Below are 26536 nucleotides of genomic sequence, written 5' to 3' on the forward strand. Positions count from 1 at the left end.
TCTGTCAAGTGCACAGGTGTGAGCGTTCGTCTCGGGATAAACATTTGGACGTCATCACCTTCAATTAATGGGCTATGGGTGCCTTGAAAGCAATTGCATTTGGGTTGTGTAGGCCTATCACTAACTTTTGCCCAAAGAAAAAGTTCCATTCTGTCAAATGCTACAGGAGAGGAAGGACGGAGAGAAAAGGCAGTGTGTAATTTCTCAATCTGTACATCTACTTTCAATTATTCCATGGTATTCTGCAACTTTCACATCCAGTCAGCGATGGCTCAAGAGAGGATTTTTGTGCAAGTCTAGTCAGTGTTCTCTTAGTCAGGTTCAGTGCCGGTCACCGGTGTTACATGGCAACTGGCACCCATGTTACATGGCAACTGGCACCCACTGGCTGCGTTGGTGACGTTTCAAGAGTGATGACGTTTCTTTGACAGATGTGGCCGCTTGCAGATGGCTAGCGCCGGCCCTGGTCATGTTTCACTTCACTTATGAATAACCCCTTACAAAAAAAATAACTATAGAAATATTTTAGTGTTTTGTATTGTATATTATATTAATACATGCATGATCACATCATATACTTTCCCAGATATGGGTAGCCTATACTGTCTTGAAAACTATATAGCCTAGTATAACAGATGGCCCTTACATTGAGCTTACTAGTAAAATTAGGCCTACAATGAAAATGGCCTAGGCCTCAAAGGGTACCTAATTTATTGAAGCCCTTTTAAGGTGTGATTTACAACCCTGGGGGCTAAGCCCCCACTGTCTTTCAATCATAGTGATGTCCCTGTCTCTTACCAAAGACGTTAAATTAAAATATAGGGATGTGCCAACTTTTTATTAGATAGAGAACTACTAATAAAGCTACTACTACTACTAGAGAAAACTAAAGCTCTTTCTGACCATTTGTCACTAGCCTATAAGTTAGTGTCTCTTTCTAGTTATTCAAACAGTGTCCTTTAAGTTAGTGAGGTGTAGTGGTAGCCTAGCTAGTAACATCAGCATTGATCAACGTTGTCTTTGAGGGCTGCGTTTCACGAACCTGAGCTGATCGAAATGTCCTCCTGGGTTGCGGGAGATGGACACACTGTGAGTTTCCACTTCTTGTCCCTGCTCTGCCCTTTTTTTTTCTAAAGAAACTTCTAATATCCATTTGTCCTTCTGTACACTTATTTCGCTAAGGCTAGTTAGTAGAAGCACGAAACAGCAATACGATATAGCGTAGAGGAGAAGGTACTTGAAATTGCAACATTTTGCAACAAATGATTCTAAACCTGCCCAGATCACGTCAGATTTTCTTGCGCTGCTGTTAATGCACACTATGGACACAAAACACAAAAGTCTCTTCTACGGGGCTATTTATTTCATTCACGATTAGAGTTTTTGTTGTTGTTGTTGACGGCCCATAGATCCGGGGCTATCCCCAGACAATCCTGGGCTATAGCCCCGAATGTAGGTCTAACGACGCGCCTGAAAAGGACAGTGATCCAAAGCACACCTCAAAATCCACCATCAACTACTTCCAGAAAAGCGATCTAAAGCTTTTGGAATGGTCTTTACCTGCCTGGTCTTTGCCTGCCCCTGGCTAAAACAGTGCAGAAAACCTGCTGAAATATCCTCATATGCATGGAGCATGACCAAAATATATCTGAAACCCTGAAGTGATCCGCAAGTAGGAGAGAGTGAAAATAGAGTTACTTTTTGCTGACAGGCAGTACTTGCAAACTGTTATGGTGGAGGGGGGTTGACTGAAGCACTGACATGGCATCGACACAATTTGTTGCTCCTTCCACAGTAACATGTTTTTTCCTAAGTGAAATAAAAAGTGACAGTCCATATTTTTTGCATGCATTTCTGTAGAATAGGCGAAAAAGCAGCAGCAGTAATGCTACCCACGAGGAGTCAGGATTACAATATCATAATTTGTAGATGGTATAAAAACTAGGAAAACAACAGATTCATTGGAAGCAAACGTCTCGGCCACTGTTTTGTCCATGCTAAATAATGTGGTTAGGCTACATCATGAGCTTAAAAAACCTTCCTAATAATCTCGTTCTGAAGAAGATATTCTCTCGCAGTAGGCTATACAGTAAAACGATAAGGACTGACACTACAATAATAGAAATACGTCTGTCCACTGACACCGAGTGACATGCTCATTGCATAAAGGTTCAATCAGAGAATGTCAGAGAGTCCGTAAACGGGCTCTGGTTCAACAAGGAAACCATGTGAAAGTAGGGTCTTGTTGTGAACGCTTATTGGCTCAGAAATATGGAGTCAGATGACGCAATTTTTCGTGTTTCCTCTGAGTGGCGAGAGTCGGGAGGTTATTGTCGGTCAGTTTTGTTGGCTGAGACACAACATCGACTTGAGTGTGGCGGGGCTGAAGGTAAGACTGTAACTAACCCAACCAGATAAGCGGATATATTGTCGGCTTGGTACTACAATCTCATCAACAGCCTTATCTGTATTCAGGTGAATGTAACATTTTTTTGTCTTCTTTGGTCATTACCCTTTTTTAACTGCTAGCTTGCCAGCTAACATCAGCCGGCGGCAGGAGAGGCAAATGTTGCTTTCAGTTAGCTCACTGGCTAGCATATATAATTGCCTTGCATTTCGTCCGTTGTAAACAATTCGTGGTCTTTACCTTAGTAACTGTACGGGTTTAGCAAACATATACTAGTCCGATTTCTGGCTAGGTTTTTTCCGTTTGTGTCAGTAAGGCGTGAAGCTGTAGCCTATGATGCTCATCTCATCTCAGCCAAACAACGTGATCCCACGAGTAAACGTTCCACGCTGTTTTGAATGATGGTAGGCATGCCATTTGTTTCTGTGTACCACATATTTAGTCAATGTCATCCTGATAACTTATATTATTTTGACAACATCAAATTTAATGATGTAATTTTAGTGCCAAACAAAACGTGATCATTTTTTTTTTTTTTTATTCAAAGAGGGACACAACAGACGTACTATGTACGTCATTTAATGGCACCTGCATCTGACTCCCAGTCTGGATGGTGTGATGTCAGAACATTCTAAAATACATAGGGCTAGACATCAGGTCATAATCCGTAACAAAGGATGACCATCATTATATATCAACAAAACTGTCAGATCTGGATGTCAAACAAATGAGTAGCCATGGGCAAACCCATCTAATCAAATACTAATTGAGTATTTAAACCCTTCCTCAGAGTTGAAGTGATTCTTGGATTTGTCAGAGGATGCAATTGAGTCATTTTAATGGGATTGCTCTCTTAAATTCTTGTCATTAAATCCGTGGTGTAGTCAGTGTTTGGATTAGAAGAGCTGTGTCCTCACCTGTGCATGGGGTGAGCTTGAAGGCGGCCAGCCATTGGCTGACTCACTAACCCCTGCATTGTGGACTCCACAGACCAATAGCCACGAGGAAGATGCTTTGGACCTGTGCATTACTGCAGAGGTTATCATGACGTGGGGTGGGGGAATAAAAACTCAATAGTCAGTGTGTGGGATGGACTCAGCTCATTCATCCAGCACGGAGCTGTCATCCATGTCTGCTGCTAATGTGTTCTGAAAGCAAGAGACTGAGTTGCTTGAAAGTTTAGTAGTGTGTCATTCATTTGATATTGCTTAATCATTGTTAAAGTGCTGTAGTGCAAAAGCATCTTTAACAAAGTAAAATCAACTGCATTAAGGTAGGCTATGTGCTTGCACTTTCTTACATAGTTACTCAGTTGGAGTTGGATGATTTATTGTAGTCTTTACTGTAGTCTGAATATATCGTATAGGCTGTGACGACTGGTTCAGTCTTGCTGTTGCAGGTCATTTGAGGCTACTCTATGCACTGGTAATTTGTATATGGTTTGGGCAGAGCCTGCTCGTTAAAATGGAGATTATTCATTCTGATGTAAATCCATCACAGATCAAAAAAATGTGCTAAAGCCACCTTTTCTCACCTGATGTAACCGCATAAATATAAACTGTTATATTTGTGTGTGTGTATATGTATATATGTATATGTGTGTATATATATATATAGTATATCACTGTATGAATAATATATAAATATAAACTGTTACTAAACTATATAACTGAGTAAATATAGATATTTTTGAGCCGACCAAGCCGATTCACCTGTAGCCCAGACTCTTATCAGTGGTTCTACCTAACAGTATCTTTTGCCATTGTGTTTTACTCAGTATCACCTATCTGTCTTCAAACTGGCAAGACTTGGCGTAATCAGACAGCAGATTCAACAGAACTGTTTGGTAGGGCTTGGCTTTATAAGTTCAGATAAATGTCTTTGTGTAAGGGTCAGCTCAATGATATTATTTGAAGTGTGCTAGCAGGGTTGAAGGGTGGTGTGTCTTAAATAAAGAACTGTTTGGTAGGGCTTGGCTTTATTAGTTCAGATAAATGTCTTTGTGTAAGGGTCAGCTCAATGATATTATTTGAAGTGTGCCAGCAGGGTTGAAGGGTGGTGTGTCTTAAATAAAGAAATGGTGAATCAACTGGTGAATAATCAGGGTCATCTCCAAAAAATGTTTCAAGAATTCATGGCAATGTTTTTTTTTTTTTTTTTCCAAATGACGTAAATAGGAGTTTAAGCCAGACACAACAGTTTTAGGTGAGCAGGGAGTGATTGTGATTGTATCTTTATAGGCTAGGCTATTTTTTGTATGTTGTTAAGCTATTATTAGGACTGTCTTTTAAAATCAGGAGTGAAAAAACTTCCTAGTATCAACTCGGCCACAGTAAACTGATGGTTACAGAAAAAGCTTGTGGGACATTTGAGAGAGGAGTGGGGGCACTTGAAATGGTTAAAGCTGTTAGTTTGGCTTTACTGCAGCACCTGCAGTCTTACAGAGCTTTTAAACAGGCATAGATTGCAGTCATGTTAGAGGAGGAGAGGAAAGGAGAGTCTTTGTCCAGTGCTTTTTAGTGTGCGTCATAAACAAATGGCTGTGACTTCCTTCTGAACTGCCTCAGCCATGTGACCTGAGCAGTCGTGACTTCGGTTAAGGGAGACATAGGCTGGCTCACCACCATGTTTGAGTGGGCTCTGAGTGCAGGCTGGAAGTGATCTCCTCACAGTGGAATGTTTTTTTGGAAGAAATGGGTGCACTGCAAAGGACGTGGTCCTCTCTCACGCTTTCTCTCCGCTGTTCTAATGTTTTCCACCAGGCAGCCGAAGACATCTGACGTTCACTCTCTCTCTCTCTTGAGTTCAGGGCATCCACGTCCACTTGCTGTCGTTCCTGTCCCTCCCAGGAGAGAGCCCAAGCTCTCCTTGGCACCTTGGTGGCCACACTCCTCTTCGTCCTCGTCTCTCTCCACAACACTGCCCACCAGACGCACTCCAGGATGGGCATGAAGATGGACCTCCAGACAGTGCTGCTCCTGCCCGTGCACTTGCTGGTGGGGCTCTACTCCCTGCTCACCTTCCTGCCCTGGTACTTTATGACCGGGGCCAAGGAGCGGCAGGCTCTGGCTATGCGCAACAAGGCCAAGTCCACCTCGGGACAGCCGGAGGGGCCTTACCGCTCAATTGACCGCTTCAACGGCCTCGCCCAGATGGACTTTCCCGGGAAAGACACGCTGGACAAGCTGTTCAACTATGCAGTGGAGCGCTTTGGCCCAAATCATTGCCTGGGCACTCGGGAAGTGCTCAGTGAGGAGAATGAGACCCAGCCGAATGGCAAGGTTTTTAAAAAGGTAGAACACTCACTACTCAAGCAAATAAAGCTCACATATCACATATCATAGTGGTACATAAACTTACATAACACATATCATATGTTAGTGGCATAATCTCCCATAGCACATATCTTTGTGGTGTAGTCTTTAAAAAGGTAATACGCCCACAACTGAAGCATATAAGCTCACATTGCACATATCATTAAAGCATATATAAGCACAGGCAATCAAAAAGCCTCATTCAGACTCTATCCAATCAGTCCTGCTGGCTCTGCTCATGTGACTGCATTTATGGAGGCTACGTGTCTACGTGATCTGACCCATCAGCCATGTATGAATCACACAGTGTGTTCCAGTGCCATTCAGTCATTACAGACCCACTGTGTTCTCTTTCAGCTCATTCTGGGAAATTACAAATGGATCACCTACCAGGAAATGGACGACATCGTGAGTCACTTTGGCAGTGGCCTGGCAGCCCTGGGCCAGCAGCCCAAGAGCACCATCGCCATCTTCTGTGAGACTCGGGCGGAATGGATGATCACGGCCCAGTCATGCTTCAGGCGCAATTTCCCCCGTAAGCTCCGCCGATATCTTGCTGCCACCACTTCCTTTCCATCTCCATCTCCTTCGCCCTAGCCGCTTCCTGTGTGCAAGAGCAAATGCTAGACAAAAGGCAACTTGTGTTGCACCATGAGCTACCCTCAAAGGCCTGCTATGTATTCCTATTGTGTAGTATGAAAGACATTTCTTCCACTCTTTTCATAGCTCTGTAAACTTGGCTAATGAATTTGTGCTGATGTCTGCATGATGTCTTTTAGTGGTGACGTTCTATGCCACGCTGGGAGAGGAAGCGGTGGCCTTTGGCCTGAATGAGTGTGGGGTGACTCACCTGGTGACTAGCGTAGACCTGTTGGAGACTAAACTAAAGGTGAGTGATATTTACACTTGCGCTACCCTTAGACAAGCCCATATTTACATTCATATTAACTTATTGACTCAGAACTGGTATGTGGTAAATGTGATTTTTTGTGCCTTTGGCACCAGTAGTGCATGAAGACTATCTTGACCTGCTATTTAAGATGGCCTCCAGAATTGAGCTGAAGGGTTGACGACGGAAGTGTGTTTCTTGTCTCCTTGTTCCTTAGAACGTGCTTCCTCAGATCCATAACCTCGAGCACGTCATCTATGTGGATAACAAGAAGATCAATACCACAGGCTATCCTGAGGGCCTGCAGTTGCACAGCATGGAGGCTGTGCAAAAGCTGGGAGCCAAGCCTGAAAACTGTAAATGTAACATGCATGACATTAAAGGAGAAGTTCGGTGTGATATTGACCTAAAGTGTGTGGAAACATGATACCGAGTGTGAACTTTTGTCTCATAGCTCATCTCGGCTTGTCCCCTGCTCTCCGAAATCTGTCGCTAGTTAGCTGATGCTACCAACAGGTTTTCAATGGGGGTGCCTCGGGCATCGGGCTAGCCATGCAAATAAATCACTGTTTTACACCATTTTCGAGGCTCAAAGTAGCTCCACACTTCACTGGTAGACTTCAGAGGGCCCTGACATTTAAAACGAGACATTAAGAACTTTGAAAAAGCACTGGTAGTTTATTTACAAGACGATTTATACAGACAGTACCTTCAGGAAGTTTACCTTTCGCCGCCATCTTGAATTTAGTCATGCATTAGAAATGCATGGATTCCAGTTGCTGGCTAACTAGCGCCATATTTCGGAGAGCAGGGGACAAGCCGAGATGAGCTATGGGACAAAAGTTCACACTCGGTATCATGTTTCAACACACTTTAGGTCAATATCACACCGAACTTCTCCTTTAAACGCAACTTGAGGGAGAGAGAGAACCAACATATCAGATCTTTACCTACAGCTCTGGACCACTGCACATTTTTCAGATGTCATCCTATGGGTGCTGAGAGACATTCTTATGAGTTAACGGTCATATTCAAAATTAAGAGACCAATGCAAATTTGAAAATGACAGTCAACTCATTCAAATATCCCTTAGCAACCATAGGATGACATCAGAAAAATGTGCAGTGGTTTTCCAAAGCTGTAGATACTTACATTATGGTAACAATATTAGGTGTATTGGGTGGACTATGTGAAATATTGTGTAGTGTTTTTTTTTTTTTTTTTTACTTAATTATTTATTGGCCATCCATCTCAATGCCACCTCTTTTGCAGTGAGCCAGGAGATCGTAAAACCCACCCCCTCGGACCTGGCTGTCATTATGTACACCAGCGGCTCCACGGGCCGACCCAAGGGAGTCATGATCGTCCACAGCAACCTCATCGCAGGCATGACTGGGCAGTGTGAGAGGATCCCCGGCCTAGGGTGAGTCATTTATATTCGGTCATTTAGCTAAGGTGACACCAAAGCGACTTAAAGGAGAAGTTCGGTGTGATATTGACCTAAAGTGTGTTGAAACATGATACCGAGTGTGAACTTCTGTCTCATAGCTCATCTCAGCTTGTCCCCTGCGCTCCAAAATCTGGCGCTAGTTAACCAATGCTACCAACAGGTTTTCAAAGGGGTTGCCTCAGGCATCGGCCTATCCATGCAAATAAATCATTGTTTTACACCATTTACGAGGCTCAAAGTAGCTCCACACTTCATTGGTAGACTTCCGAGGGCCCTGACATTTAAAACGAGACATTGAGAACTGAAAAAGCCCTGGTAGTTTATTTACAAGACGATTTATAGAGACAGTACCTTCAGGAAGTTTACCATTCGCCGCCATCTTGAATTTAGTCATGCATTAGAAATGCATGGATTCCAGTTGCTGGCTAACTAGCCCATATTTCGAGAGCAGGGGCTTCCGAGATGAGCTATGGGACAAAAGTTCACACTGTATCATGTTTCAACACACTTTAGGTCAATATCACAATGAACTTCTCCTTTAAACGCAACTTGAGGGAGAGAGAGAACCAACATATCAGATCTTTACCTACAGCTCTGGACCACTGCACATTTTTCAGATGTCATCCTATGGGTGCTGAGAGACATTCTTATGAGTTAACGGTCATATTCAAAATTAAGAGACCAATGCAAATTTGAAAATGACAGTCAACTCATTCAAATATCCCTTAGCAACCATAGGATGACATCAGAAAAATGTGCAGTGGTTTTCCAAAGCTGTAGATACTTACATTATGGTAACAATATTAGGTGTATTGGGTGGACTATGTGAAATATTGTGTAGTGTTTTTTTTTTTTTTTTTACTTAATTATTTATTGGCCATCCATCTCAATGCCACCTCTTTGCAGTGAGCCAGGAGATCGAAACCCACCCCCCTCGACCTGGCTGTCATTATACACCAGCGGCTCCACGGGCCGCACCCAAGGGAGAGTCATGATCGGCCCACAGCAACCCCATCGCAGGCATGACTGGGCAGTGTGAGAGGATCCCCGCCTAGGGTGAGTCATTTATATTCGGGTCATTTAGCTAAGGTGACACCAAAGCCACCTTAAAGGAGAAGTTCGTGTGATATTGACCTAAAGTGTGTTGGAAACATGATACCGAAAGTGTGAACTTCTGTCTCATAGCTCATCTCAGTTTGTCCCCTGCCCCAAAAATTCATTAGCAAGTTAACCAATGCTACCAACAGGTTTTCAAAGGTTGCCCAGGCATCGCCTATCCATGCAAATAAATCATTGTTTTACACCATTTACGAGGCTCAAAGTAGCTCCACACTTCATTGGTAGACTTCCAGGGCCCACATTTAAAAAACGAGACATTGAGAACTGAAAGCCCTGGTGAAGTTTTATTTACAAGACGATTTATAGAGACAGTACCTTCAGGAAGTTTACCATTCGCCGCCATCTTGAATTTAGTCACAATCAAGTCAAGCGACAAGTACGAATGAACAGGTATGATAAGGGATCGGGTTCCAAAAATAATTCCGTGGAAATGCATGGATTCCAGTTGCTTCCAGTAGCATGGCTTCACGACACCAATCTTGCTCCAGCGGCGAGATCACAACACATGACTGGCACGATGTCTTCACAACACACCACATTATTGGCTCAATGTATTCACAACACAGCACATGATTGGCTCAATGTATTCACATGTCAACGTTTTGCTGCGGAAGGGGTAGACGTAGGCGTAGACAACTGCCATATTGGCGTTACAAACTAACCCTATGCATTTTTATGGAAGATTTTTTGAGTGGCGTGTCTCCTCATTAGAAAGTCTCTGCTTTAGGTCAATCTCACACCGAACTTCTCCTTTAACAAGAAAGGTGACAATCAAGGGTACAGTGTTCTCAGCAAAGACATTACATAATGCTAGCCACCATCGAGTTGTTCGCTGTATGCACTAAAAATTGTGAGTGATGCAAGTCACCCGGGCCACAATCTGTTTGATCTACTGCCCTCTGGGAAGAGGTACAGAAGCCTGCGCCCCAAGACTACCAGACTCACCAACAGCCATACACCAAGCTGTAAGGATGCTGAACTCTCCCCTCCTCTCCCCTCCTCCCCTCAGCTACATAACATCCTGGACATTGGACCCACAATGGTCGCCTGCACTACTCCACTTGCACACTTGCACACTTGCACACTTGTACACTTTTTACAACTTGGTGTTGTTGTCCTGAAACACAACACTTCTGCTGCTCTTACATAACTTGCACCACTATGCCACTTTCTTTTCTTACTTAGGTCAAACAGAACTACCCAAGCCTTTTATTGGCCTGACTTTGCACTAGTATTTTATTGACTGTTTATGCACAATTTCAACCAAATTTTGCTGCTCTTATTTTTCATTATTATATGTGCCCTCTTATTTACTTATTTACTTACTTTTTTGTTTACTTGAATGTTATGTTTGTCTGTGGACTTAAATTGGTAAAATATGTCTTGTCTTCACCGTGGGATAGTGAGAAACGTAATTTCGATCTCTTTGTATGTCTGGAACATGTGAAGAAATTGACAATAAAGCTGACTTTGACTTTGACTTTGACTAATGTGATGGTGTGCTTCCTATTAGCCCCAAGGACACGTACATTGCCTACCTCCCCCTGGCTCACGTGCTGGAGATGACCGCAGAGATTTCGTGTGTGACTTACGGATGCAGGATTGGCTACTCCTCCCCCCAGACCCTGTCGGACCAGGTACCAGGCCTTTAGAATTAATAATCATTCTCAGAGTGAGTTGGCCCAGTTCCATTTGCTGAAGGTTCTACCTTTTCTCCTTCCTGCAGTCATCAAAGATCAAGAGAGGTAGTAAAGGAGACTGCTCAGTGCTAAAGCCCTCCCTCATGGCGTCTGTTCCGGTACGTTCTATTTGAAAGTTAATTATGCGATGACTGATAGACACATTTTTAGTTGTTGCTCCTCATTACTGCATGGTGCCCATAGTTTTTCTCTCTCTCTCTCTTCTCTTTTACCAGGAAATCATGGACCGCATCAATAAAAATGTGATGAGCAAAGTCCAAGAGATGAACTGCGTGCAGAGAACTCTCTTCAAGCTGGCCTACAACTACAAACTGGATCAAATCAAGAAGGGATACGATGCTCCTCTATGTAACGTGTAAGGAGCATTCTTACACTCCAGTCCACTAACAATGACCGTAATGTGACCCTAGTGCTGATTGACAGTAGTAGAGCAAGCTCACAGAATAAAACTGTGTTTTATACATAGGGAGGCCGCATTCTTTCTCATCACATGTACTTAATAAACCTTACAGTAGCTTTTTACGCCACATTGTTTAAAAGAGTCTGTTGAATGAGCTAATGTAATCAACTTGTATTACATTATGTCGGAATGTCCAGGCTGTTCAAGAAAGTGCGGTCCCTGCTGGGAGGGAACGTGCGTATGATGCTGTCAGGGGGCGCACCTCTGTCCTCGGCCACCCAACGCTTCATGAACATCTGCTTCTGCTGTCCCGTGGGTCAGGGCTACGGCCTCACAGAAACCTGCGGAGCCGGAACCATCACAGAGGGTGAGGGAGCCGCACAGCTGCGCTCAGTGGCCAGCTGCATGTGCTGAACTATGTACAGTATTTTAGTCAGACGTCTTGGGTGCAAATGTTCCTGTACATCTTGTGTTCTGTACATCTTGTACCTTTGTTCCAGCCTGTTCTTGTTTTGTGCGTTCGCTTCCATGGAAATGTAAACACATGACTAAAAATGCCTGTGACGAAATGCTGAGGTTGTAACATAATTTTGCAACACATTGTTTTTTCCTAAATGGATTGTTCCAACATAATAATATAATGTATCTTTGATATCTTTGATTTATATGTGTTAAGCATTAACTAAAGAGAAGGGGCTTGTAATCTTTTAGATAAATTCTAAGGTGGGTTAGCCGATCTTTGTTTAACAAGTGGGCAGGCTGCAACTTGCTGCACATCTAATGAGAGGCTTCTTACACAATGTCTAAGGGATCAGAGCACTCCTGTCTAAGGGTGGTACCTATCTAGAGGGCTTTGTGGTGGTGCTGATGGCATGTGTTGTTGTGTTTAGTGGCGGACTACAGCACAGGCCGCGTGGGAGCTCCTCTAATCTGCTGTGAGATCCAGTTGAGGGACTGGGTAGAAGGTAGGTCCAAGCACACGGTTCTCACTACACCAGCACTCAATGCCTCAGGCGTAACCTCAGCCTGCATTTATGGAAGACTTGTCACGATCACGTTAAGCCGGAAAATGGCTTTATGTAATCTTGAATAGACATGTCAACTCGGGTCAACCCTTCTTCCAGGTGGTTACACAAGGAAAGACAAACCCCACCCACGCGGAGAGATCCTGATTGGGGGTCCAAACGTCACCTTGGGCTACTACAGGAAAGATGGCAGCATCAACGACGACTTCTTTGTGGATGAAAATGGCCAGCGGTGGTTTTGCACTGGAGATGTTGGAGAGATTCACTCTGATGGCTGCTTACAGATTGTGGGTATGTGGCCTTATATGGTTCTCCAGAGTGTGTAGGTGCTGGTCACAATAGCATGATGTCCCTTGCAGATATGCACTTAGTGAATAAACCAGTTATAGGTGGTACCAGCATTTTTTAGATAAAAGAACATTGTGCACTGCAGTTTTATTTATTTATCCTCTATTCTGTTCTAGACCGAAAGAAGGACCTTGTCAAACTGCAAGCTGGAGAGTATGTCTCACTGGGCAAAGTGGAGTCTTCCCTGAAGAACTGTTCTCTCATTGACAACATCTGTGCATATGCCAACAGGTATCATCCCAGTCTGCTTTGTCATCTCTTCATCACTGAGAGCGAAAGGTTGTGAATGCTTCCTTGCACTTCTGTACCCTAATTCTCCAGTTCTCATGTCCTTCCAGTGATCAGAACTTCGTGATCAGCTTTGTGGTGCCCAACCAGAAGAAACTGACCACCTTGGCCGATCAAAAGGGCATTAAAGGGACATGGGAGGACATCTGCCGTCACCCTTTGATGGAGATGGAAGTTTTAAGAGAAATTAAAGAAGTCGCCACCTCATGTAAGCATTGTTACCTTGTTTTGAACCTTCACAGAAAGATGGGATTACTCGCAGTTAGGTTGCATGTAACCTTGCCGTTTAGAACTCTTTAGCTAATTTCACATTTTATCATAACAAGTGTTTGCATTGTTTGGTTTTAAGAATGTCATGTGTGTAATCTGTTTTTAGTCACTACGTAGCAAAGTTGCGGAGAACACGGATCCTAAAATAGGGATAATCTCACATGCACACTCACCACTTCCCGATTTTTATTCCTATTTGGTTTCCTATCCTGATTTCTGTGGTTTGTCAGTAGGGTTACCTTGATATATTACTTAAAAAATGCATTGCTTATTGATGTATTATTTCTTGTGGTCATTACTTTTTGTGCCGTTAGTAATCCATTAAGAGTAAGCATTAAGCTGAGCGATCTGATCTTTTAGCAGAGTAGTTGTTTAACAGCTGGAATCGATGGATTGCACTGTAGGAAAGATTTATTCTGCACTTGAAGTGTTTGACATTCTTTAATGCATAGCGCTACGGTACGATAGCCATTCAAATATAGAGCATTAAAAAGAGTGTGGTTACATGTCTGTTTGTGCCTTATACTACCCACTAGAGGCACAGAATGGCGCTGTAACCTGGTGGAGTCTATGCCGTTGCCTGATTAGTCGTTTTGGGATAGACATTGTGGTGTGCCTTGGCACAACTTCTGCATGCAAGTCATTTCAGTTGACATGGCTGATGTTGGCCACGGGGGATATATCAGGATGAGCATCGATGATGATGATGATGGAATATTCTGGAACAAGTGGCTGTGCTTATTTACCTTTGTTTCATCCCACAGCGAAACTCCAGCGCTTTGAAATCCCGATGAAGGTCCGGTTAAGTCCAGAGCCCTGGACGCCTGAGACGGGCCTGGTCACCGACGCCTTCAAGCTAAAGAGGAAGGAGCTGAAGAACCACTATCTTATCGACATCGAGAGAATGTATGGGCGGAAATAAGACCAGCACTCGAGCCAAATCCCACTCTTCACCATTCCACTGTCACCTTCAGTGTATCAGTTCAAATCCGTTGAATATTTCCAGTCTTACTGTTCAATGCTTAAAGCTAGCATGAAAAGGAAAAAAAAAACACACAAAGACATACCGGTATGTTGAAGTTAAACTTTAGTAGCTTTTCGTTGTTTTGTCTGTTTATTCCTTTTCGTTTGTCCAAAGTTAGGAGCTTTTTTCAGCGTTCAAATATGGCTTAGTGGCTTAGCAGTGGAATTGTTATAGGAACTGTAAAATGTCAGTGGCCTGACACATTGAACCTAATGGGCTTGATGCAGCTTTGTCAAAACCTCTTCACCTCTTAAAATGAATTCAACCACACAACAGCAAGAAACTGCCATACGTCTTTCTAAGCATTTTTTTGTAACTACAGTCCAAATTATCCATATTATTAGTATTTATTTAAGAAATACTTTCTTTGCAGTATGATTTAACTGTTTTTGCTAGCTTCCCTTGGGGAGTTTCTTGAATAAGCAAGGGTGGTTGTCGTTTACTCCCTCCTAGTGGCAAATTGTGTAAAGCAGTGTCACTGTGCCTTCAGAAAGATCCAATGTTTCATGACATGTCTATATGTTTTGATGCCAGTGCATTTATTTATTAGTAGTCATGAAGTAATGGATGGTTTTAAAATGTATATGACAGGCCTGCTTAAACCATGTGGGGCATGGGTCTGGATCTCACAGGATCTCCTGTTTCAGTATATGCCCCTAATGTTAATAAATCTTACATTTGTCCTGTGTAAAAAAACAACAAGGATTTTGCCCTATGGCCAACTATTTATTTGAACTTGAATATAGTCTTGAATTGCAAATGGTAATTGGGTGCGCCTCTCTGGGTAGCTAATCTATCATCTCATTTCAGCAATGAGATGACATATCAGACTTATTTATTTCTGACTGACTCAGGGTGTGTAGAATGGGTAGTGTAGGTCAGCTGGAGGTTTTCGAGTAGAATTAAAGGAAACTTTCCAAAATTAGGCCCTGACTATTTTTTTTATGTTACATACCTGTACATGTCAAAGGCCATACTGAAATGTAGGTTGTTTTACTTTGTTATTATGGATGTGAAATGCACAATGATTTTGGTGTTTTCTCTGTTTGTTCTTTTGAGGAATTGGCATTCAGGTGTAGATAAGAGCTTTACTCTGATGCACATTTTACCACGTTACCTGCTGTGTCAACAGCAATACACTATATGGAACTGCTGTATGTCACTCCACACATTTCACATTGGCAATCAGAATGTATTCTGTGTGAGTTCAACATCCTGATTGCATTGATTTTTTTGTCCTCATCTGCTGGACCACAACATTTCTTTACCATTATGTGATGCATAAATTGAGGGATCTGATTTTCTTAAATGGAATTTCATTACACTGCCTTGTTATGGTTGTTTTCTGTTTTAACAGAGCACTAAACACAAGTATTTAAGGAAGCTTTTATGAAAGACCAAATGAATACTGCACATGTCTTATATTTGCTCACCTCATTTCAATATTGGCAGAGATGTATGAGTAGAGAATTGAAATTCCTTAAAATCTGTCTGTAACATGTTCTCAGCTATCGCTTGTTAATAGCACATTTAGCTGCTGGACATAAATTGGTACTTAAACCATACATGCAACATTTTAAATTGAAGAACACACATTTTTTTCACTCTCAGGTTTTTATGTCAGGATTGAATTAAAACTTTTGGCTGCTAAATTCCAAAACAATGCTTGGTATTTGGCAACTGACTATCAATTCATTTTTCTGACAGTCCTGTTGAAGGTGAATAATCCCAGTGAAGTACATTTGCTTGTTAGAATGTTTTATGATGCTGTTATTTATTCCATTGTGTGGGTCATGTTATGTAACATACATTGTTATAAATAAAATGTTTTGTAATACAATGACTTTGTTTTTGTGAAAGAAACAAATGACATCCATATATAACAAAAAAAAACCTTTATTTACACTTTGTAGCAAAAACAGTTCATTCACTGTACAAATACTTCAGTTTGCCCAATCCTGAAAACGAAAACAGTCACTAGCAATCTTCCAGACAGGCTGGTCGCTGGTAGGAGAGGCTTGTGCAGTCAGCAGAAAGTTCTGATTAAAATACCGTTGTTTGTTTCCATCAAACTTCACTGAGCCTGCCGTAACAACCAGCAAGGTCGTCTGCCCTTGGGTGGCTTGCTCTGTTAAAAGAACAGTATGAATAGCACTAGGTGAAATTAATGTAACAGGGCTGAAAGCCAGGAAAATGTATACTGTAAATGTCTTACTCAGACTATTTAACACCACATACCATGAACAGGTTGGCAATCAAGTGTATGCACTTGAAATTCACTCGATGGAAGGGATTCAAAGAATTCCCCCAGTGCATCTTGTCCCGAAACAGCATTGCCATTCCAAACCAAAGTGGCTTTATCCAAGTAGAGCCTTGTCAGGTGCTATGCCATGTCAGGTAAGATATAAGTGTGAGGTTAATGTAAATAGGTCTGCTGTCAGTAAATACAATGAAGATGTTAATGAATGGTATTTGTCATACATACCCTCCTCTTCTTATCCATGCAGTCATAATAAATGTTGACAAATTCTTCTGAATATCTGCAGGACTGGTCAACATGGGTTCTGAAATCCTGTACAGACATATTAATCAACTAAGAAGACTAGATCTTTAGATCTTTGTGGCTACACGAGCACACGTTCTGTTGATACCATAGGCCAACGGTGACACCAACACAATCAGCTACCACAATGGTTGTATGAAATCGAATACTCACAACTGTTGCAGCCATATGAAACGATACTGGCAACCTTTAGAGTCACAAAGTGGTGATCTTCTCTAAAATAAAGCTGGTCCTTAACCACACTGATGCAGGATGACGCCAGTATTCGCAAGCTAACGTTAGACAAGGCAAGTTAGCAACTCTGCTGCTCAGTTCCTCAGACGACTTCACCAGCTGAAAATATACACGCGGTCCATCGTAAGTTTTCTAATTTAATTCATGTTATAGCGCTTATAAAACTACACATACACATCAAAAAAGCAACTCACGAGAGGGAAACATCCATGGACAGTAAAAGAAGTACCACACTACAATCACAAACCAATCCAAACCCCAGATGCAACACCGTTGCTTCTCCCCGTGCGTGACAGAAAACGACGCAATCGTTCCGCTTTAGAAGAAATATAGGTTTCGTTGTTCGTGAAATGTTAGTGTTCGTTTATTTTATGGTTATCTTACGTTAATTTCGTGCAATTAATTCCAACGGTTCTTATGTATAACATGTATAACAGCATAAATTAAACATTAGACCAGAGCCCGTTTACTTATTAGACATTCTCTGATTAGACCAACAACAAATCTTGTTTTGAACGTTTTGCACCGGATATAACGTCACTGTCCACCTACTGTTTCTTCCGACGAGGTTCAGCAGCAAGTCATCTAGCTCAGACAGCTAACGTTAGCCTTCTCAGGTCGTCATTTGATATGATAATATAATTGAAGCTGTGGTCATGGCGGGTTCCGTGTCTAACTTAGAAGTCTGCGATTTTGCTTATTCTGGAAAATTTGATGAATTAAAAAAATGCATTTTTTCCGATAAATCTTTGGCCACTAAAACGGATCAGGTAACGTTCAGTTAACGTTAACAGATAACGTATCGTTAACGTTAACTTACAGCCAGCCTAGCCTTACAAGCTAGCACACTTTGTAGCGACATAAGAAAAACTGCCTCTGTACTGATAACGTTAACTGGAGATACAGTGAGTGATGTAAATGTTGCGCATTGGCCTATTTTAAATTCAATATTATGTTCCTCCCTTAGGACCAGAGAACAGCTCTACATTGGGCCTGTTCTGCTGGCCACACAGACATTGTATCATTTCTGTTGGACCTTGGTGTCGAAGTGAACATAAATGATGATGTGAGTTCTCATGAAGAACACTTTTGCATATTCCCATTTTTACCAAATGTATCAGGATAGGTTTGTAAGAGTTCAGAGAGAGATGTTTTGACTTTTTAAAATAGTATTTAAAATAGTATCAATAGTCTAAGCATGATATTCTATGGGTCAGGTACCATACTTTGGGTTTGGGTTGTAATGTCACGTTTTTTGTTTTGTTTCTGTTTTTCTTTAGGCTTGCTGGACTCCCCTTCATATTGCAGCTTCAGCTGGCAGAGAAGAAATTGTGCGATCCCTGATATCCAAAGGGGCTCAACTAAATTGTGTCAACCAGAATGGCTGTACACCTCTGCATTATGCAGCATCAAAGAATAGATTTGAAGTATGTGGACACTATTATGTTACTATTACTATATGGACACTATTCTTTCACACAAACCTACGTCACACACTGCTTGGAGGTGCAAACAACATCAGATGTTTGGTTGATTTGACCATCAATTAACTTCGAAACAGGCACTTCACTTTGGATAGACAATTAGGGGTTTGCACGGACATCACATTCTGGGCGTAACCCAGCTGCATGGCCATGTTGGAGGCACTCGGCGTAAAGAACTGAATGAAGTACAATGGAGTAGAGCTGTAACGATACACCAACCTCACGATTCGGTTTGTATCACGATTTTTGACCCACGGTTCGATACGAACCTCGATATTTCTTTTTTTAGAGGGGGTGGGGGCTAGGCATTTTATTAAATAACATTGCAATAGCCTACCTTAGAACACCAGATGATTACAATATAATATATCTGTATTTTTTTTTTATATCCTGATTTAAAAAGAGAGAATACTGAATGTCTGATATATATGACCGCAAAAGGCAGGACTTAGACCACAAGAAAAGGTGCGATATTTTGAGAAATTACGGTCTATTGGCAGCGCAGATCCATATGAGTTGGGTGAGGGAGATGCAGTACCATGTCCAACCACAAGCGCCCTCCTTCCTCTGATAACTTCTGGCATTATTCTCCTTTCTCCCTGGTTTTTTAATACGTTTTGGAAGTCCACATGGTTTTCTTGGTCTGACCTATTGGTACAACCTAAAACACGGCAATAATTAACCATTTTCCTTGACGACGTTAGGGATTTACTTCAGTGCCTAATGCTTTCTTATGATGAGAGTATCTCTAATATGGCGACGTCTGATCTGATGACACGCCGCGCAAACCCCTAATTTTAAAACATCATAGGAGTGATTAACGTCAAAAAGTAATTCAACATTTGACACCTCCGATATGTTTTATGTTTTAGTGTTCTAAAGACGTCAAATAGCTCGTTATAGTTACCAAATTGTGATCAAAAATTATCTCAATGGCGATAAAGCATATGTTTGCACCTCCAACTGCATGGCATACCTGGTTACTGCCCCAAAAGGCCCAAAAATGTTTGTGTGAAAGAATAGCCTGATTTTACCCTGGAAAGTACACGAAAAAAGACAAATGTAACACTCACTGCTGTGCATGTCTTACATTAACTATCTATGATTGTTTTTTTTATCATTTATTATGTCCCGTAAAATTAAGGTTTCCCATAGAAATGATGTACATGCTTTTTGTTGTTTCATTTGTCAATAGATAGCTCGCATATTGCTGGAAAATGGTGCAGATCCCAATGTCACAGATAAACTGGAATCCACTCCATTACACAGAGCTTCAGCTAAAGGAAACTATCGCCTGATTCAGCTTCTATTGGCACAAAGTGCTTCAACAAATATCCAAGATTCTGAAGGAAACACTGCCTTGTATGTATCACACCAAAAACAAATATGAATTGAGCTGACTTAATATGACTTCTATGTATCATACCACACACAAATGAGTTGAGCTGACTTCATATTTGCTTCTTTCTGTTTTAAGTTGCCTGAAGCTTGTTTGATTTACCATTCTTTATGTACTTTCAGGCACTTGGCTTGTGATGAAGAAAGAGTAGAGGCTGCAAAACTGCTTGTGGAACATGGAGCCAGTATTTACATTGAGAATAAGGACGAGAAGACCCCTCTGCAAGTTGCTAAAGGAGGCCTGGGAGCACTGCTTAAGAGGATTGTTGAGGGTTGACTTTATCCTAACCATCTGTGGAAGAACTCTGGCACTAACCTGTAAGAATATACAGCTATATCTTGAGCTGTCGCAATTTCAGAGGAATGAAATAGCCTCTTGTACGATGCCATAGGAGTGTGAAACAGACAAGCAAAAAACATACTCCTAATTCTGCAACTTGAACCACATAAAGATGTCCACCATCTAGTGTGTTAATTCCAGTTTTTCTGTTTGTTTTGTTGGAAAAGGTCCAATATAAGAGCTTGCACTTACTTTGAGCAGAGTGTACTTCAGATTCAATCAGATTATTAATTTGGGATTTGTGCATTGCATAACTGTTTAGTATTTGTTTGTTGTTAATACTATAGGTCTGGTTACAACCTAGCTGTTGGCTCTTGGCTTTTCACACTGATATGAAGTATGTGTGTGCACTTTGTATGTAAATGTTTTACTTGCTTTGACCAAAATGTACATACAAATAAAATTTGAAATAGAGATAAGAGTGGGTGCATGCTGCAGAGACAGTAAATTAACATCTGCCATCTCTGCTTTACTCTGCTTATATACAGGCCTACATGATGACTGTACAGTGGTTGGAATGGTAAACGATTATCTGGGATGAAACAGACCTCAGAAGTTTGCCCACAAAAAGGATCCAAAACCGTGTTTGCCCATATAAGGAGATCCTTCCTATATGGGCAAAGATACCCGGATCTCCTTACATGGGCAAAGGTTTGGGTCATCTTTGTAGGTGACCTTCAGAGGTCCAGATCTAGATTTGACAAAATTGAGATATGGGGTGGTTAACTTTTGAGTGCATCCCTGGGTTTCAAAGTTTCAAGTTATTTGCTCAGGAGAAAACAAAATAGGCTAACAGAGAGCATTCTATTATTCTATTGGCCACTGAGCTGACAGGAAACGAAATTGTCAGTATTCACGGAGGGAAAAAAAAACAGAACCAAAAACAGCGCTGCATGAAATTACATTATGTGATGGAGATGGAAAGGCAGGTTCCTACAAAAATCACAAGTTTAAAATGGACATTATAGGATAATATGATAGATAGATACTTATTGATCCTCAAGGGGAAATTCAAGGAATTAAGGAAGGATAAAGATCATAACAAAAGACTGTATGGAAGACACTGAAACCTTGGCTAGCCTTTTAATGTAATTTGAGTAATATGGTCTCAAGAACCCTTAAATTAAAAGAGTTACCGATTGTTGTCACTTAGATAATAATTTTCATTCTTCCACACTCTGGACATGGCTTCCTCCCATTTCCTTTTGGTCATCTTCCTCAGGGAACCTTCAATTAATTCAGTACATAAAATGTACTTCTGTATTGTATCTTTGTCATAGATTGCTTCAGAATATTTCCCTCTGTTGTTGACAGCAAACCACTTCATTGTTGACCATGCACTGTTTAGCGGGTTTAGATGTGCGCATTGGAAAGGCAGTTGGAGGAGTTCGTGTCCGTGTTCTTGAGCCACTTTGGGGCAACAGCGCACAGGCAGCAAATCCACTGGTGACGATGGAGACTGGTGACATGAACTCGAAGCGGGGTATCGACGAGGCGTCCTCCAGCTTTGTGGATCTACAACAATAGCACATCTTCCGTAACATTCTGTTAAGGTGGAACAAAATTCTTGAAATATATCCCCAGATGCATCTAGATCATTTGAGTTTAAATGAAACAGTATTTTATAATTCCACGGGACCCATCCTCTTACACCGCCTGCGTGAACTATGCTCCAGGTGTGCTTTCTAGGATCATTCACACTTGCCAAACTTATTTCTCCTGTTATTAGATACTCGGGAATTTCTGTCTCCCCAAGGTACACTCTATAGTAACCGTTGCTTTGAAGTTTCCTGATCTCTTTGATGAAATCAGTGCATTGGGGACCATGATTGTTTTTTCGGTTCCACATGCGCTGCAGAAGGTGGTACAGTCTTAAACGCATGTCTTTCAACGCTTGATTTACTGATTGTAGCCTATTGTAATTTAATAAAAGCAAAGTTCCACTGTCTTGCGTCACAGTTAATTTGTCACAATTAGGCTGTTGCAGATAGCAAATGTGCCATGCAAACCAAGGCCGTAGTCATGCATGTCAACATTGGGGGGACCAAATCTGTGGTGGGTCTGGGGTAGGCTTTAAATGGTTAATGACTACTAGCATATATAGAGGGAGAGCAGATAGCTAACAAACGTTCAAAAAAAGTCCTGTTGGCAAATTTGAGGAAAAGTCGGTAAAGGGGCTATTTCACACAATTTGAGGGTGCTGAATTCAAACAAATATTTTGTTTACCAAGCTCAATTTTGAGTTTTAAGCTTGCTAATTGGCATAATTAGCATAATTCACATACTTTTTGGTTTTGCCATCAGATATCATAGGAATTGCAAAAAATAAGGCATTTATATACTCTTTATGTATCAGATATGTAGGACAGGACAGGAATTACCCCAATGACTCAAGTAGCAAATGAAAATAAGCTAAAATTAAAATATAAATTATATATAAAATATAAATAATAGCTAAAATTCAGTATGACGTTTAGAAGCAAAATAGATTCCTTGATAATAAATTGATAGAATAGTAGGTGACTGCTCATTTTTCTGTAGAAAGTACTTTGTCACTAACTATTATGAAGAGTTGTCAGTCTTTACAGAGGATTTACACTGTATTTTATTTTACTGTAAAGGCGACTGTGCTTGCCTATCACTGTAAAAAAATGGCTGTGAAATAGTTATTTACTGTGGATTTCACAGTACCATTACTGTATATGATTTTTACAGTAGACTGTTGTAAAATTTACAGTAAACCCGTGTCCACATGACAAAATCACAGTAGTCCGAGTGTTACCGTAGAAATCACAGTAGTCAAAGCATTACTGTAAATAAATCACAAGATAGCCACTGTAGTACTGTAAATACTAAAGTAAACTACTATATTTTCCTTCTTTATCTCATCTTACACTCTTAAAAACATACCCAGATAGCAGACGGGCATTGAAACTATGTAGAATCAACATTACATTGTCAACCAATCATTGAATCAATGTCGGATTTCGATGTTGATTTAACATCAGTTTGCACCCTCAGTTAATATTGAAACAATGTTGATTTATTAACTATAGACCAGCGGAATTTCAATTGTATTTCAATTAAAATAAATATTGAAACAATGTTGAAATTACAACCAAACTAAAGATCAATGCGATTTCAATGGTATTTCAATTCATATTAAACCGCAGTAAACCACTATAAATCTGGCAAAATATTGGGAAATTCATACCCTGCTTTATCTACAGTCAGGATACATTTGGCTAGGCCTAGGTATGTCTGGTTTAGGCTACACAAGCTTGCATAAATAACCATTGACAACTTGTTATCAGTTTGAAAAGCAAGTGCATTTATTCACTCTTCTTCATTTATAAATTCCCGTGTGCTGTGCTTCCCTGCCATCTATTCAGTAGGCCTACGGTTGCAGTCAGCCTGACCATCCAGTTGAGTGAAGCGGCACCTAACAGAAATAGAAGAAAGATATACAGTGTTAGATAAATATGTTAAACTGAAGGCTACTTTCAAGTGAAACTTTAGAATAATCATATTCCGTCTATGTACATCGTAGCCTAACTTACAAACTCATTCATGCTTGAGCAGGGTCGGACTGGGAACAAAATTCGGCCCTGGCAATTTTCTCCTGGACCGGCCCACTACTGGACCCCCGACCCCCCCCCCCACACACACACACACAAGCCCACCGATAACAAAATCCCCCCCTGATTCCCCCACATAAATAACAAACACACAGTATCATGCTGTAGCAACACTTCATAAACTGAACCCAAACATTTAGATTTGGACCTATAGGTTATTATATAATCAGTATCGTAATTTCTGTCAACTATGACGATCTCCATGCATGTTCAGTAGCCTATATTTTTCATTTAATCAAGCAGTGACATGTGGTTTAATCAGTGTTGGGAAAGTTACTTCAAAATCGTAATATATTATGTATTACTTATTCAAAGTAATTCATTACATTATAATATTACTGTCTCTGAATTGTAAGGCATTACACTACTATTGTATTACTTTTAAGTTACTTTTACCAAAATATCTGGAAATATGGATTTGGAATTCTAAATGCAGTTTATTATGCTCAATGGCAGCTCATTGCACTTCTAATGGAGGGTGATGTGGTACAACATAATGACTGAGCTAGGCTTAAGGCTACAGTAGAATGCAATAGGTGCAGTGATGGCTCATGATGCAATACAAGGAACAATCATAGCCAGAATTTTGTTAAAAGAAGACAAAAGGTCAAAGTCTGGTCAATTGTGATAGAAATGCTGTAACTTTAGGCTTAGGCCTACTCATTAAAATCAACAGAGAGCCCACTACCTGTATATTGTAACCCAAAACTTAAAGACATGTCAAGACATAACAAGTACACAGTGCAGCTACTGGCCATTTTTGTGCCCTAACTGGTGAAATACAGTATTAACCTAAGTATGTCATTATATGGCCAACTATAAAGATGTAATCTGCCTGTTCCCAGGGATGGGTAGTATTTCTGAAACATGTGTTTCAAATGCAAAATAGCAATTTTGTAATTTTAAAAATACTGCAAAATACTATATGTGAAAAACACAAAAAAAGTAGATACTACAGACAGGTGTAATGAATAATTGGTAATTAGGCAACAATGGTTTATGTTTATCGCAATAAGCTAATGTGAGAACAGCTGTGTTCAACAACACTTACAGCTTTTCAGTGACGGCTATTGCTGAAGCATCAGCTCTGGTCTGAAGCACTGGTGTGAAGTGGTACGCAAGTAAAGATGAGCAAGTTGACCTGTGCAAGTTCACATAAGGACACTGACAAAGGCAACCATGTCCCATTGTCTCCATGCCAGTCTTTAACAGAAAAATGTCAGATATCTCAACCACAATGACATCAATATATGGTAAGGTGTTGAGTGTCCCCAGATAGGTCAATCACTTAGGCCTACCATATATCGTCACAGGTGACAAGCTAATCATCGCAAAGTGTTGTGCTAATGCTGGGAACAGGCAGGGATGGGCAAAAATACATCAGAATGTATTTCTAAATAAAATACCTACTACCCTCATTTTTAATGTATCAAAATAAACTACAAAATACAGTAGGCCTAACCATATTACGTATGTATCAAATAAAATACTGTATTTTTGTATTTAGAAAATACTCAAAATACTTTTTTCAAGGAAGTATGGAAGCACTGCAAAAAAAGCTTTTTTTTATCCCAAACATTTAGCCCATTAAAACTATATAGTAAAAAACAATACAATTTGGCCCCTGTCGTATACCATATGCAAGTTCATGTAGTGTGATCAAAATTAAGAATAATTCAAGAATTTACATTTACATTTAGTCATCTAGCTGATGCTTATCCAAATGACTGACAGAGCTTTCAATTAACCACATTATAATCAATAGGCCAAAATCATAATTGTGTATCTGTGCCAAAATTCGTAATTCAAGTCCAGTGCAGAACTGAATAAGAAAATCATAATGGCTATGTATCTTGAAGTTCCAGTATGTGAGAGACTTGACGTGCCTTAATATCTCCAACCTCAAGTATGCAGCTAATAAGGAAATAGAATTGTTATTTAATTAAATAAAGAAGGTGAACTTCTCCCCACTGTGGAATGCAGAAAAGGATGCTACAAGGAAGGGAATTCAAACACACTCAACACCTTACCATCTATTGATGTCATTGTGGTTGAGATATCTGACATTTTTCTGTTAAAGATTGGCATGGAGACAATGGGACATGGTTGCCTTTGTCAGTGTCCTTATGTGAACTTGCACAGGTCAACTTGCTCATCTTTACTTATGCACCACTTCACACCAGTGCTTCAGACCAGGGCTGATGCTTCAGCAATAGCCGTCACTGAAAAGCTGTAAGTGTTGTTGAACACAGCTGTTCTCACATTAGCTTATTGCGATAAACATAAACCATTGTTGCCTAATTACCAATTATTCATTACACCTGTGTGTAGTATCTACTTTTTTTGTGTTTTTCACATTTAGTATTTTGCAGTATTTTTAAAATACAAAAATACACACCAATAAAGTATTTTGATACAAAATACAGAGCCATTTCCTTCAACCCAATAAAATACAAATGACAAAATACTATTTTGCATTTGAAACACATATTACATGTTTCAGAAATACTACCCATCCCTGGGAACAGGCAGATTACATCTTTATAGTTGGCCATATGATGACATACTTAATACAGGTTAATACTGTATTTCACCAGTTAGGGCACCAAAATGGCCAGTAGCTGCACTGTGTAGCCTATCTTGAC

General features: G+C 40.7%; 4 protein-coding genes across 14 annotated transcripts; 2 read left to right on the plus strand and 2 right to left on the minus strand.

The window, feature by feature from the left end:
- Positions 1 to 1063: 1063 nt before the first annotated feature.
- acsl4a (acyl-CoA synthetase long chain family member 4a) lies at positions 1064 to 16074 on the plus strand. Of its 11 annotated transcripts, none has more exons than XM_048230817.1 (16): positions 2267 to 2389; positions 4185 to 4253; positions 5212 to 5700; positions 6079 to 6256; positions 6501 to 6610; positions 6828 to 6966; positions 7883 to 8033; positions 10693 to 10816; positions 10906 to 10977; positions 11095 to 11234; positions 11477 to 11646; positions 12170 to 12244; positions 12404 to 12595; positions 12769 to 12883; positions 12991 to 13148; positions 13975 to 16074. In XM_048230817.1, the coding sequence occupies exons 1-16, from the start codon at positions 2282 to 2284 to the stop codon at positions 14130 to 14132; spliced, it is 2448 nt and encodes an 815-aa protein (XP_048086774.1). In that variant the 5' UTR covers positions 2267 to 2281; the 3' UTR covers positions 14133 to 16074. The 11 variants fall into 11 exon arrangements, with proteins under 11 accessions (XP_048086777.1, XP_048086774.1, XP_048086775.1 ...); XM_048230825.1 differs by lacking the exon at positions 2267 to 2389 and adding an exon at positions 2399 to 2475 and having other exon boundaries at positions 5217 to 5700; XM_048230819.1 differs by lacking the exon at positions 2267 to 2389 and adding an exon at positions 2524 to 2811.
- A 38-nt stretch (positions 16075 to 16112) lies between these two features.
- nxt2 (nuclear transport factor 2-like export factor 2) lies at positions 16113 to 17482 on the minus strand. Its single transcript, XM_048230830.1, has 5 exons — positions 17226 to 17482; positions 16951 to 17130; positions 16720 to 16806; positions 16473 to 16617; positions 16113 to 16362 (listed from the first exon to the last, which is right to left on the minus strand). Exons 2-5 carry the CDS (start codon positions 16963 to 16965, stop codon positions 16178 to 16180), a joined length of 432 nt encoding a protein of 143 aa, XP_048086787.1. The 5' UTR covers positions 16966 to 17130; positions 17226 to 17482; the 3' UTR covers positions 16113 to 16177.
- Positions 17483 to 17590: 108 nt separating this feature from the next.
- On the plus strand, positions 17591 to 20667 carry psmd10 (proteasome 26S subunit, non-ATPase 10). Its single transcript, XM_048230829.1, has 5 exons — positions 17591 to 17801; positions 17999 to 18097; positions 18312 to 18458; positions 19711 to 19877; positions 20037 to 20667. Exons 1-5 carry the CDS (start codon positions 17688 to 17690, stop codon positions 20188 to 20190), a joined length of 681 nt encoding a protein of 226 aa, XP_048086786.1. The 5' UTR covers positions 17591 to 17687; the 3' UTR covers positions 20191 to 20667.
- Positions 20668 to 21385: 718 nt separating this feature from the next.
- LOC125286820 (uncharacterized protein C21orf140 homolog) lies at positions 21386 to 22135 on the minus strand. Its single transcript, XM_048232130.1, has one exon. It carries the CDS (start codon positions 22133 to 22135, stop codon positions 21386 to 21388), a length of 750 nt encoding a protein of 249 aa, XP_048088087.1.
- Positions 22136 to 26536: the final 4401 nt, after the last annotated feature.

This window comes from Alosa alosa, chromosome 21 (genome assembly GCF_017589495.1).
Source record: "Alosa alosa isolate M-15738 ecotype Scorff River chromosome 21, AALO_Geno_1.1, whole genome shotgun sequence".
In the NCBI taxonomy this organism is placed as follows: Eukaryota; Metazoa; Chordata; class Actinopteri; order Clupeiformes; family Clupeidae; genus Alosa; species Alosa alosa.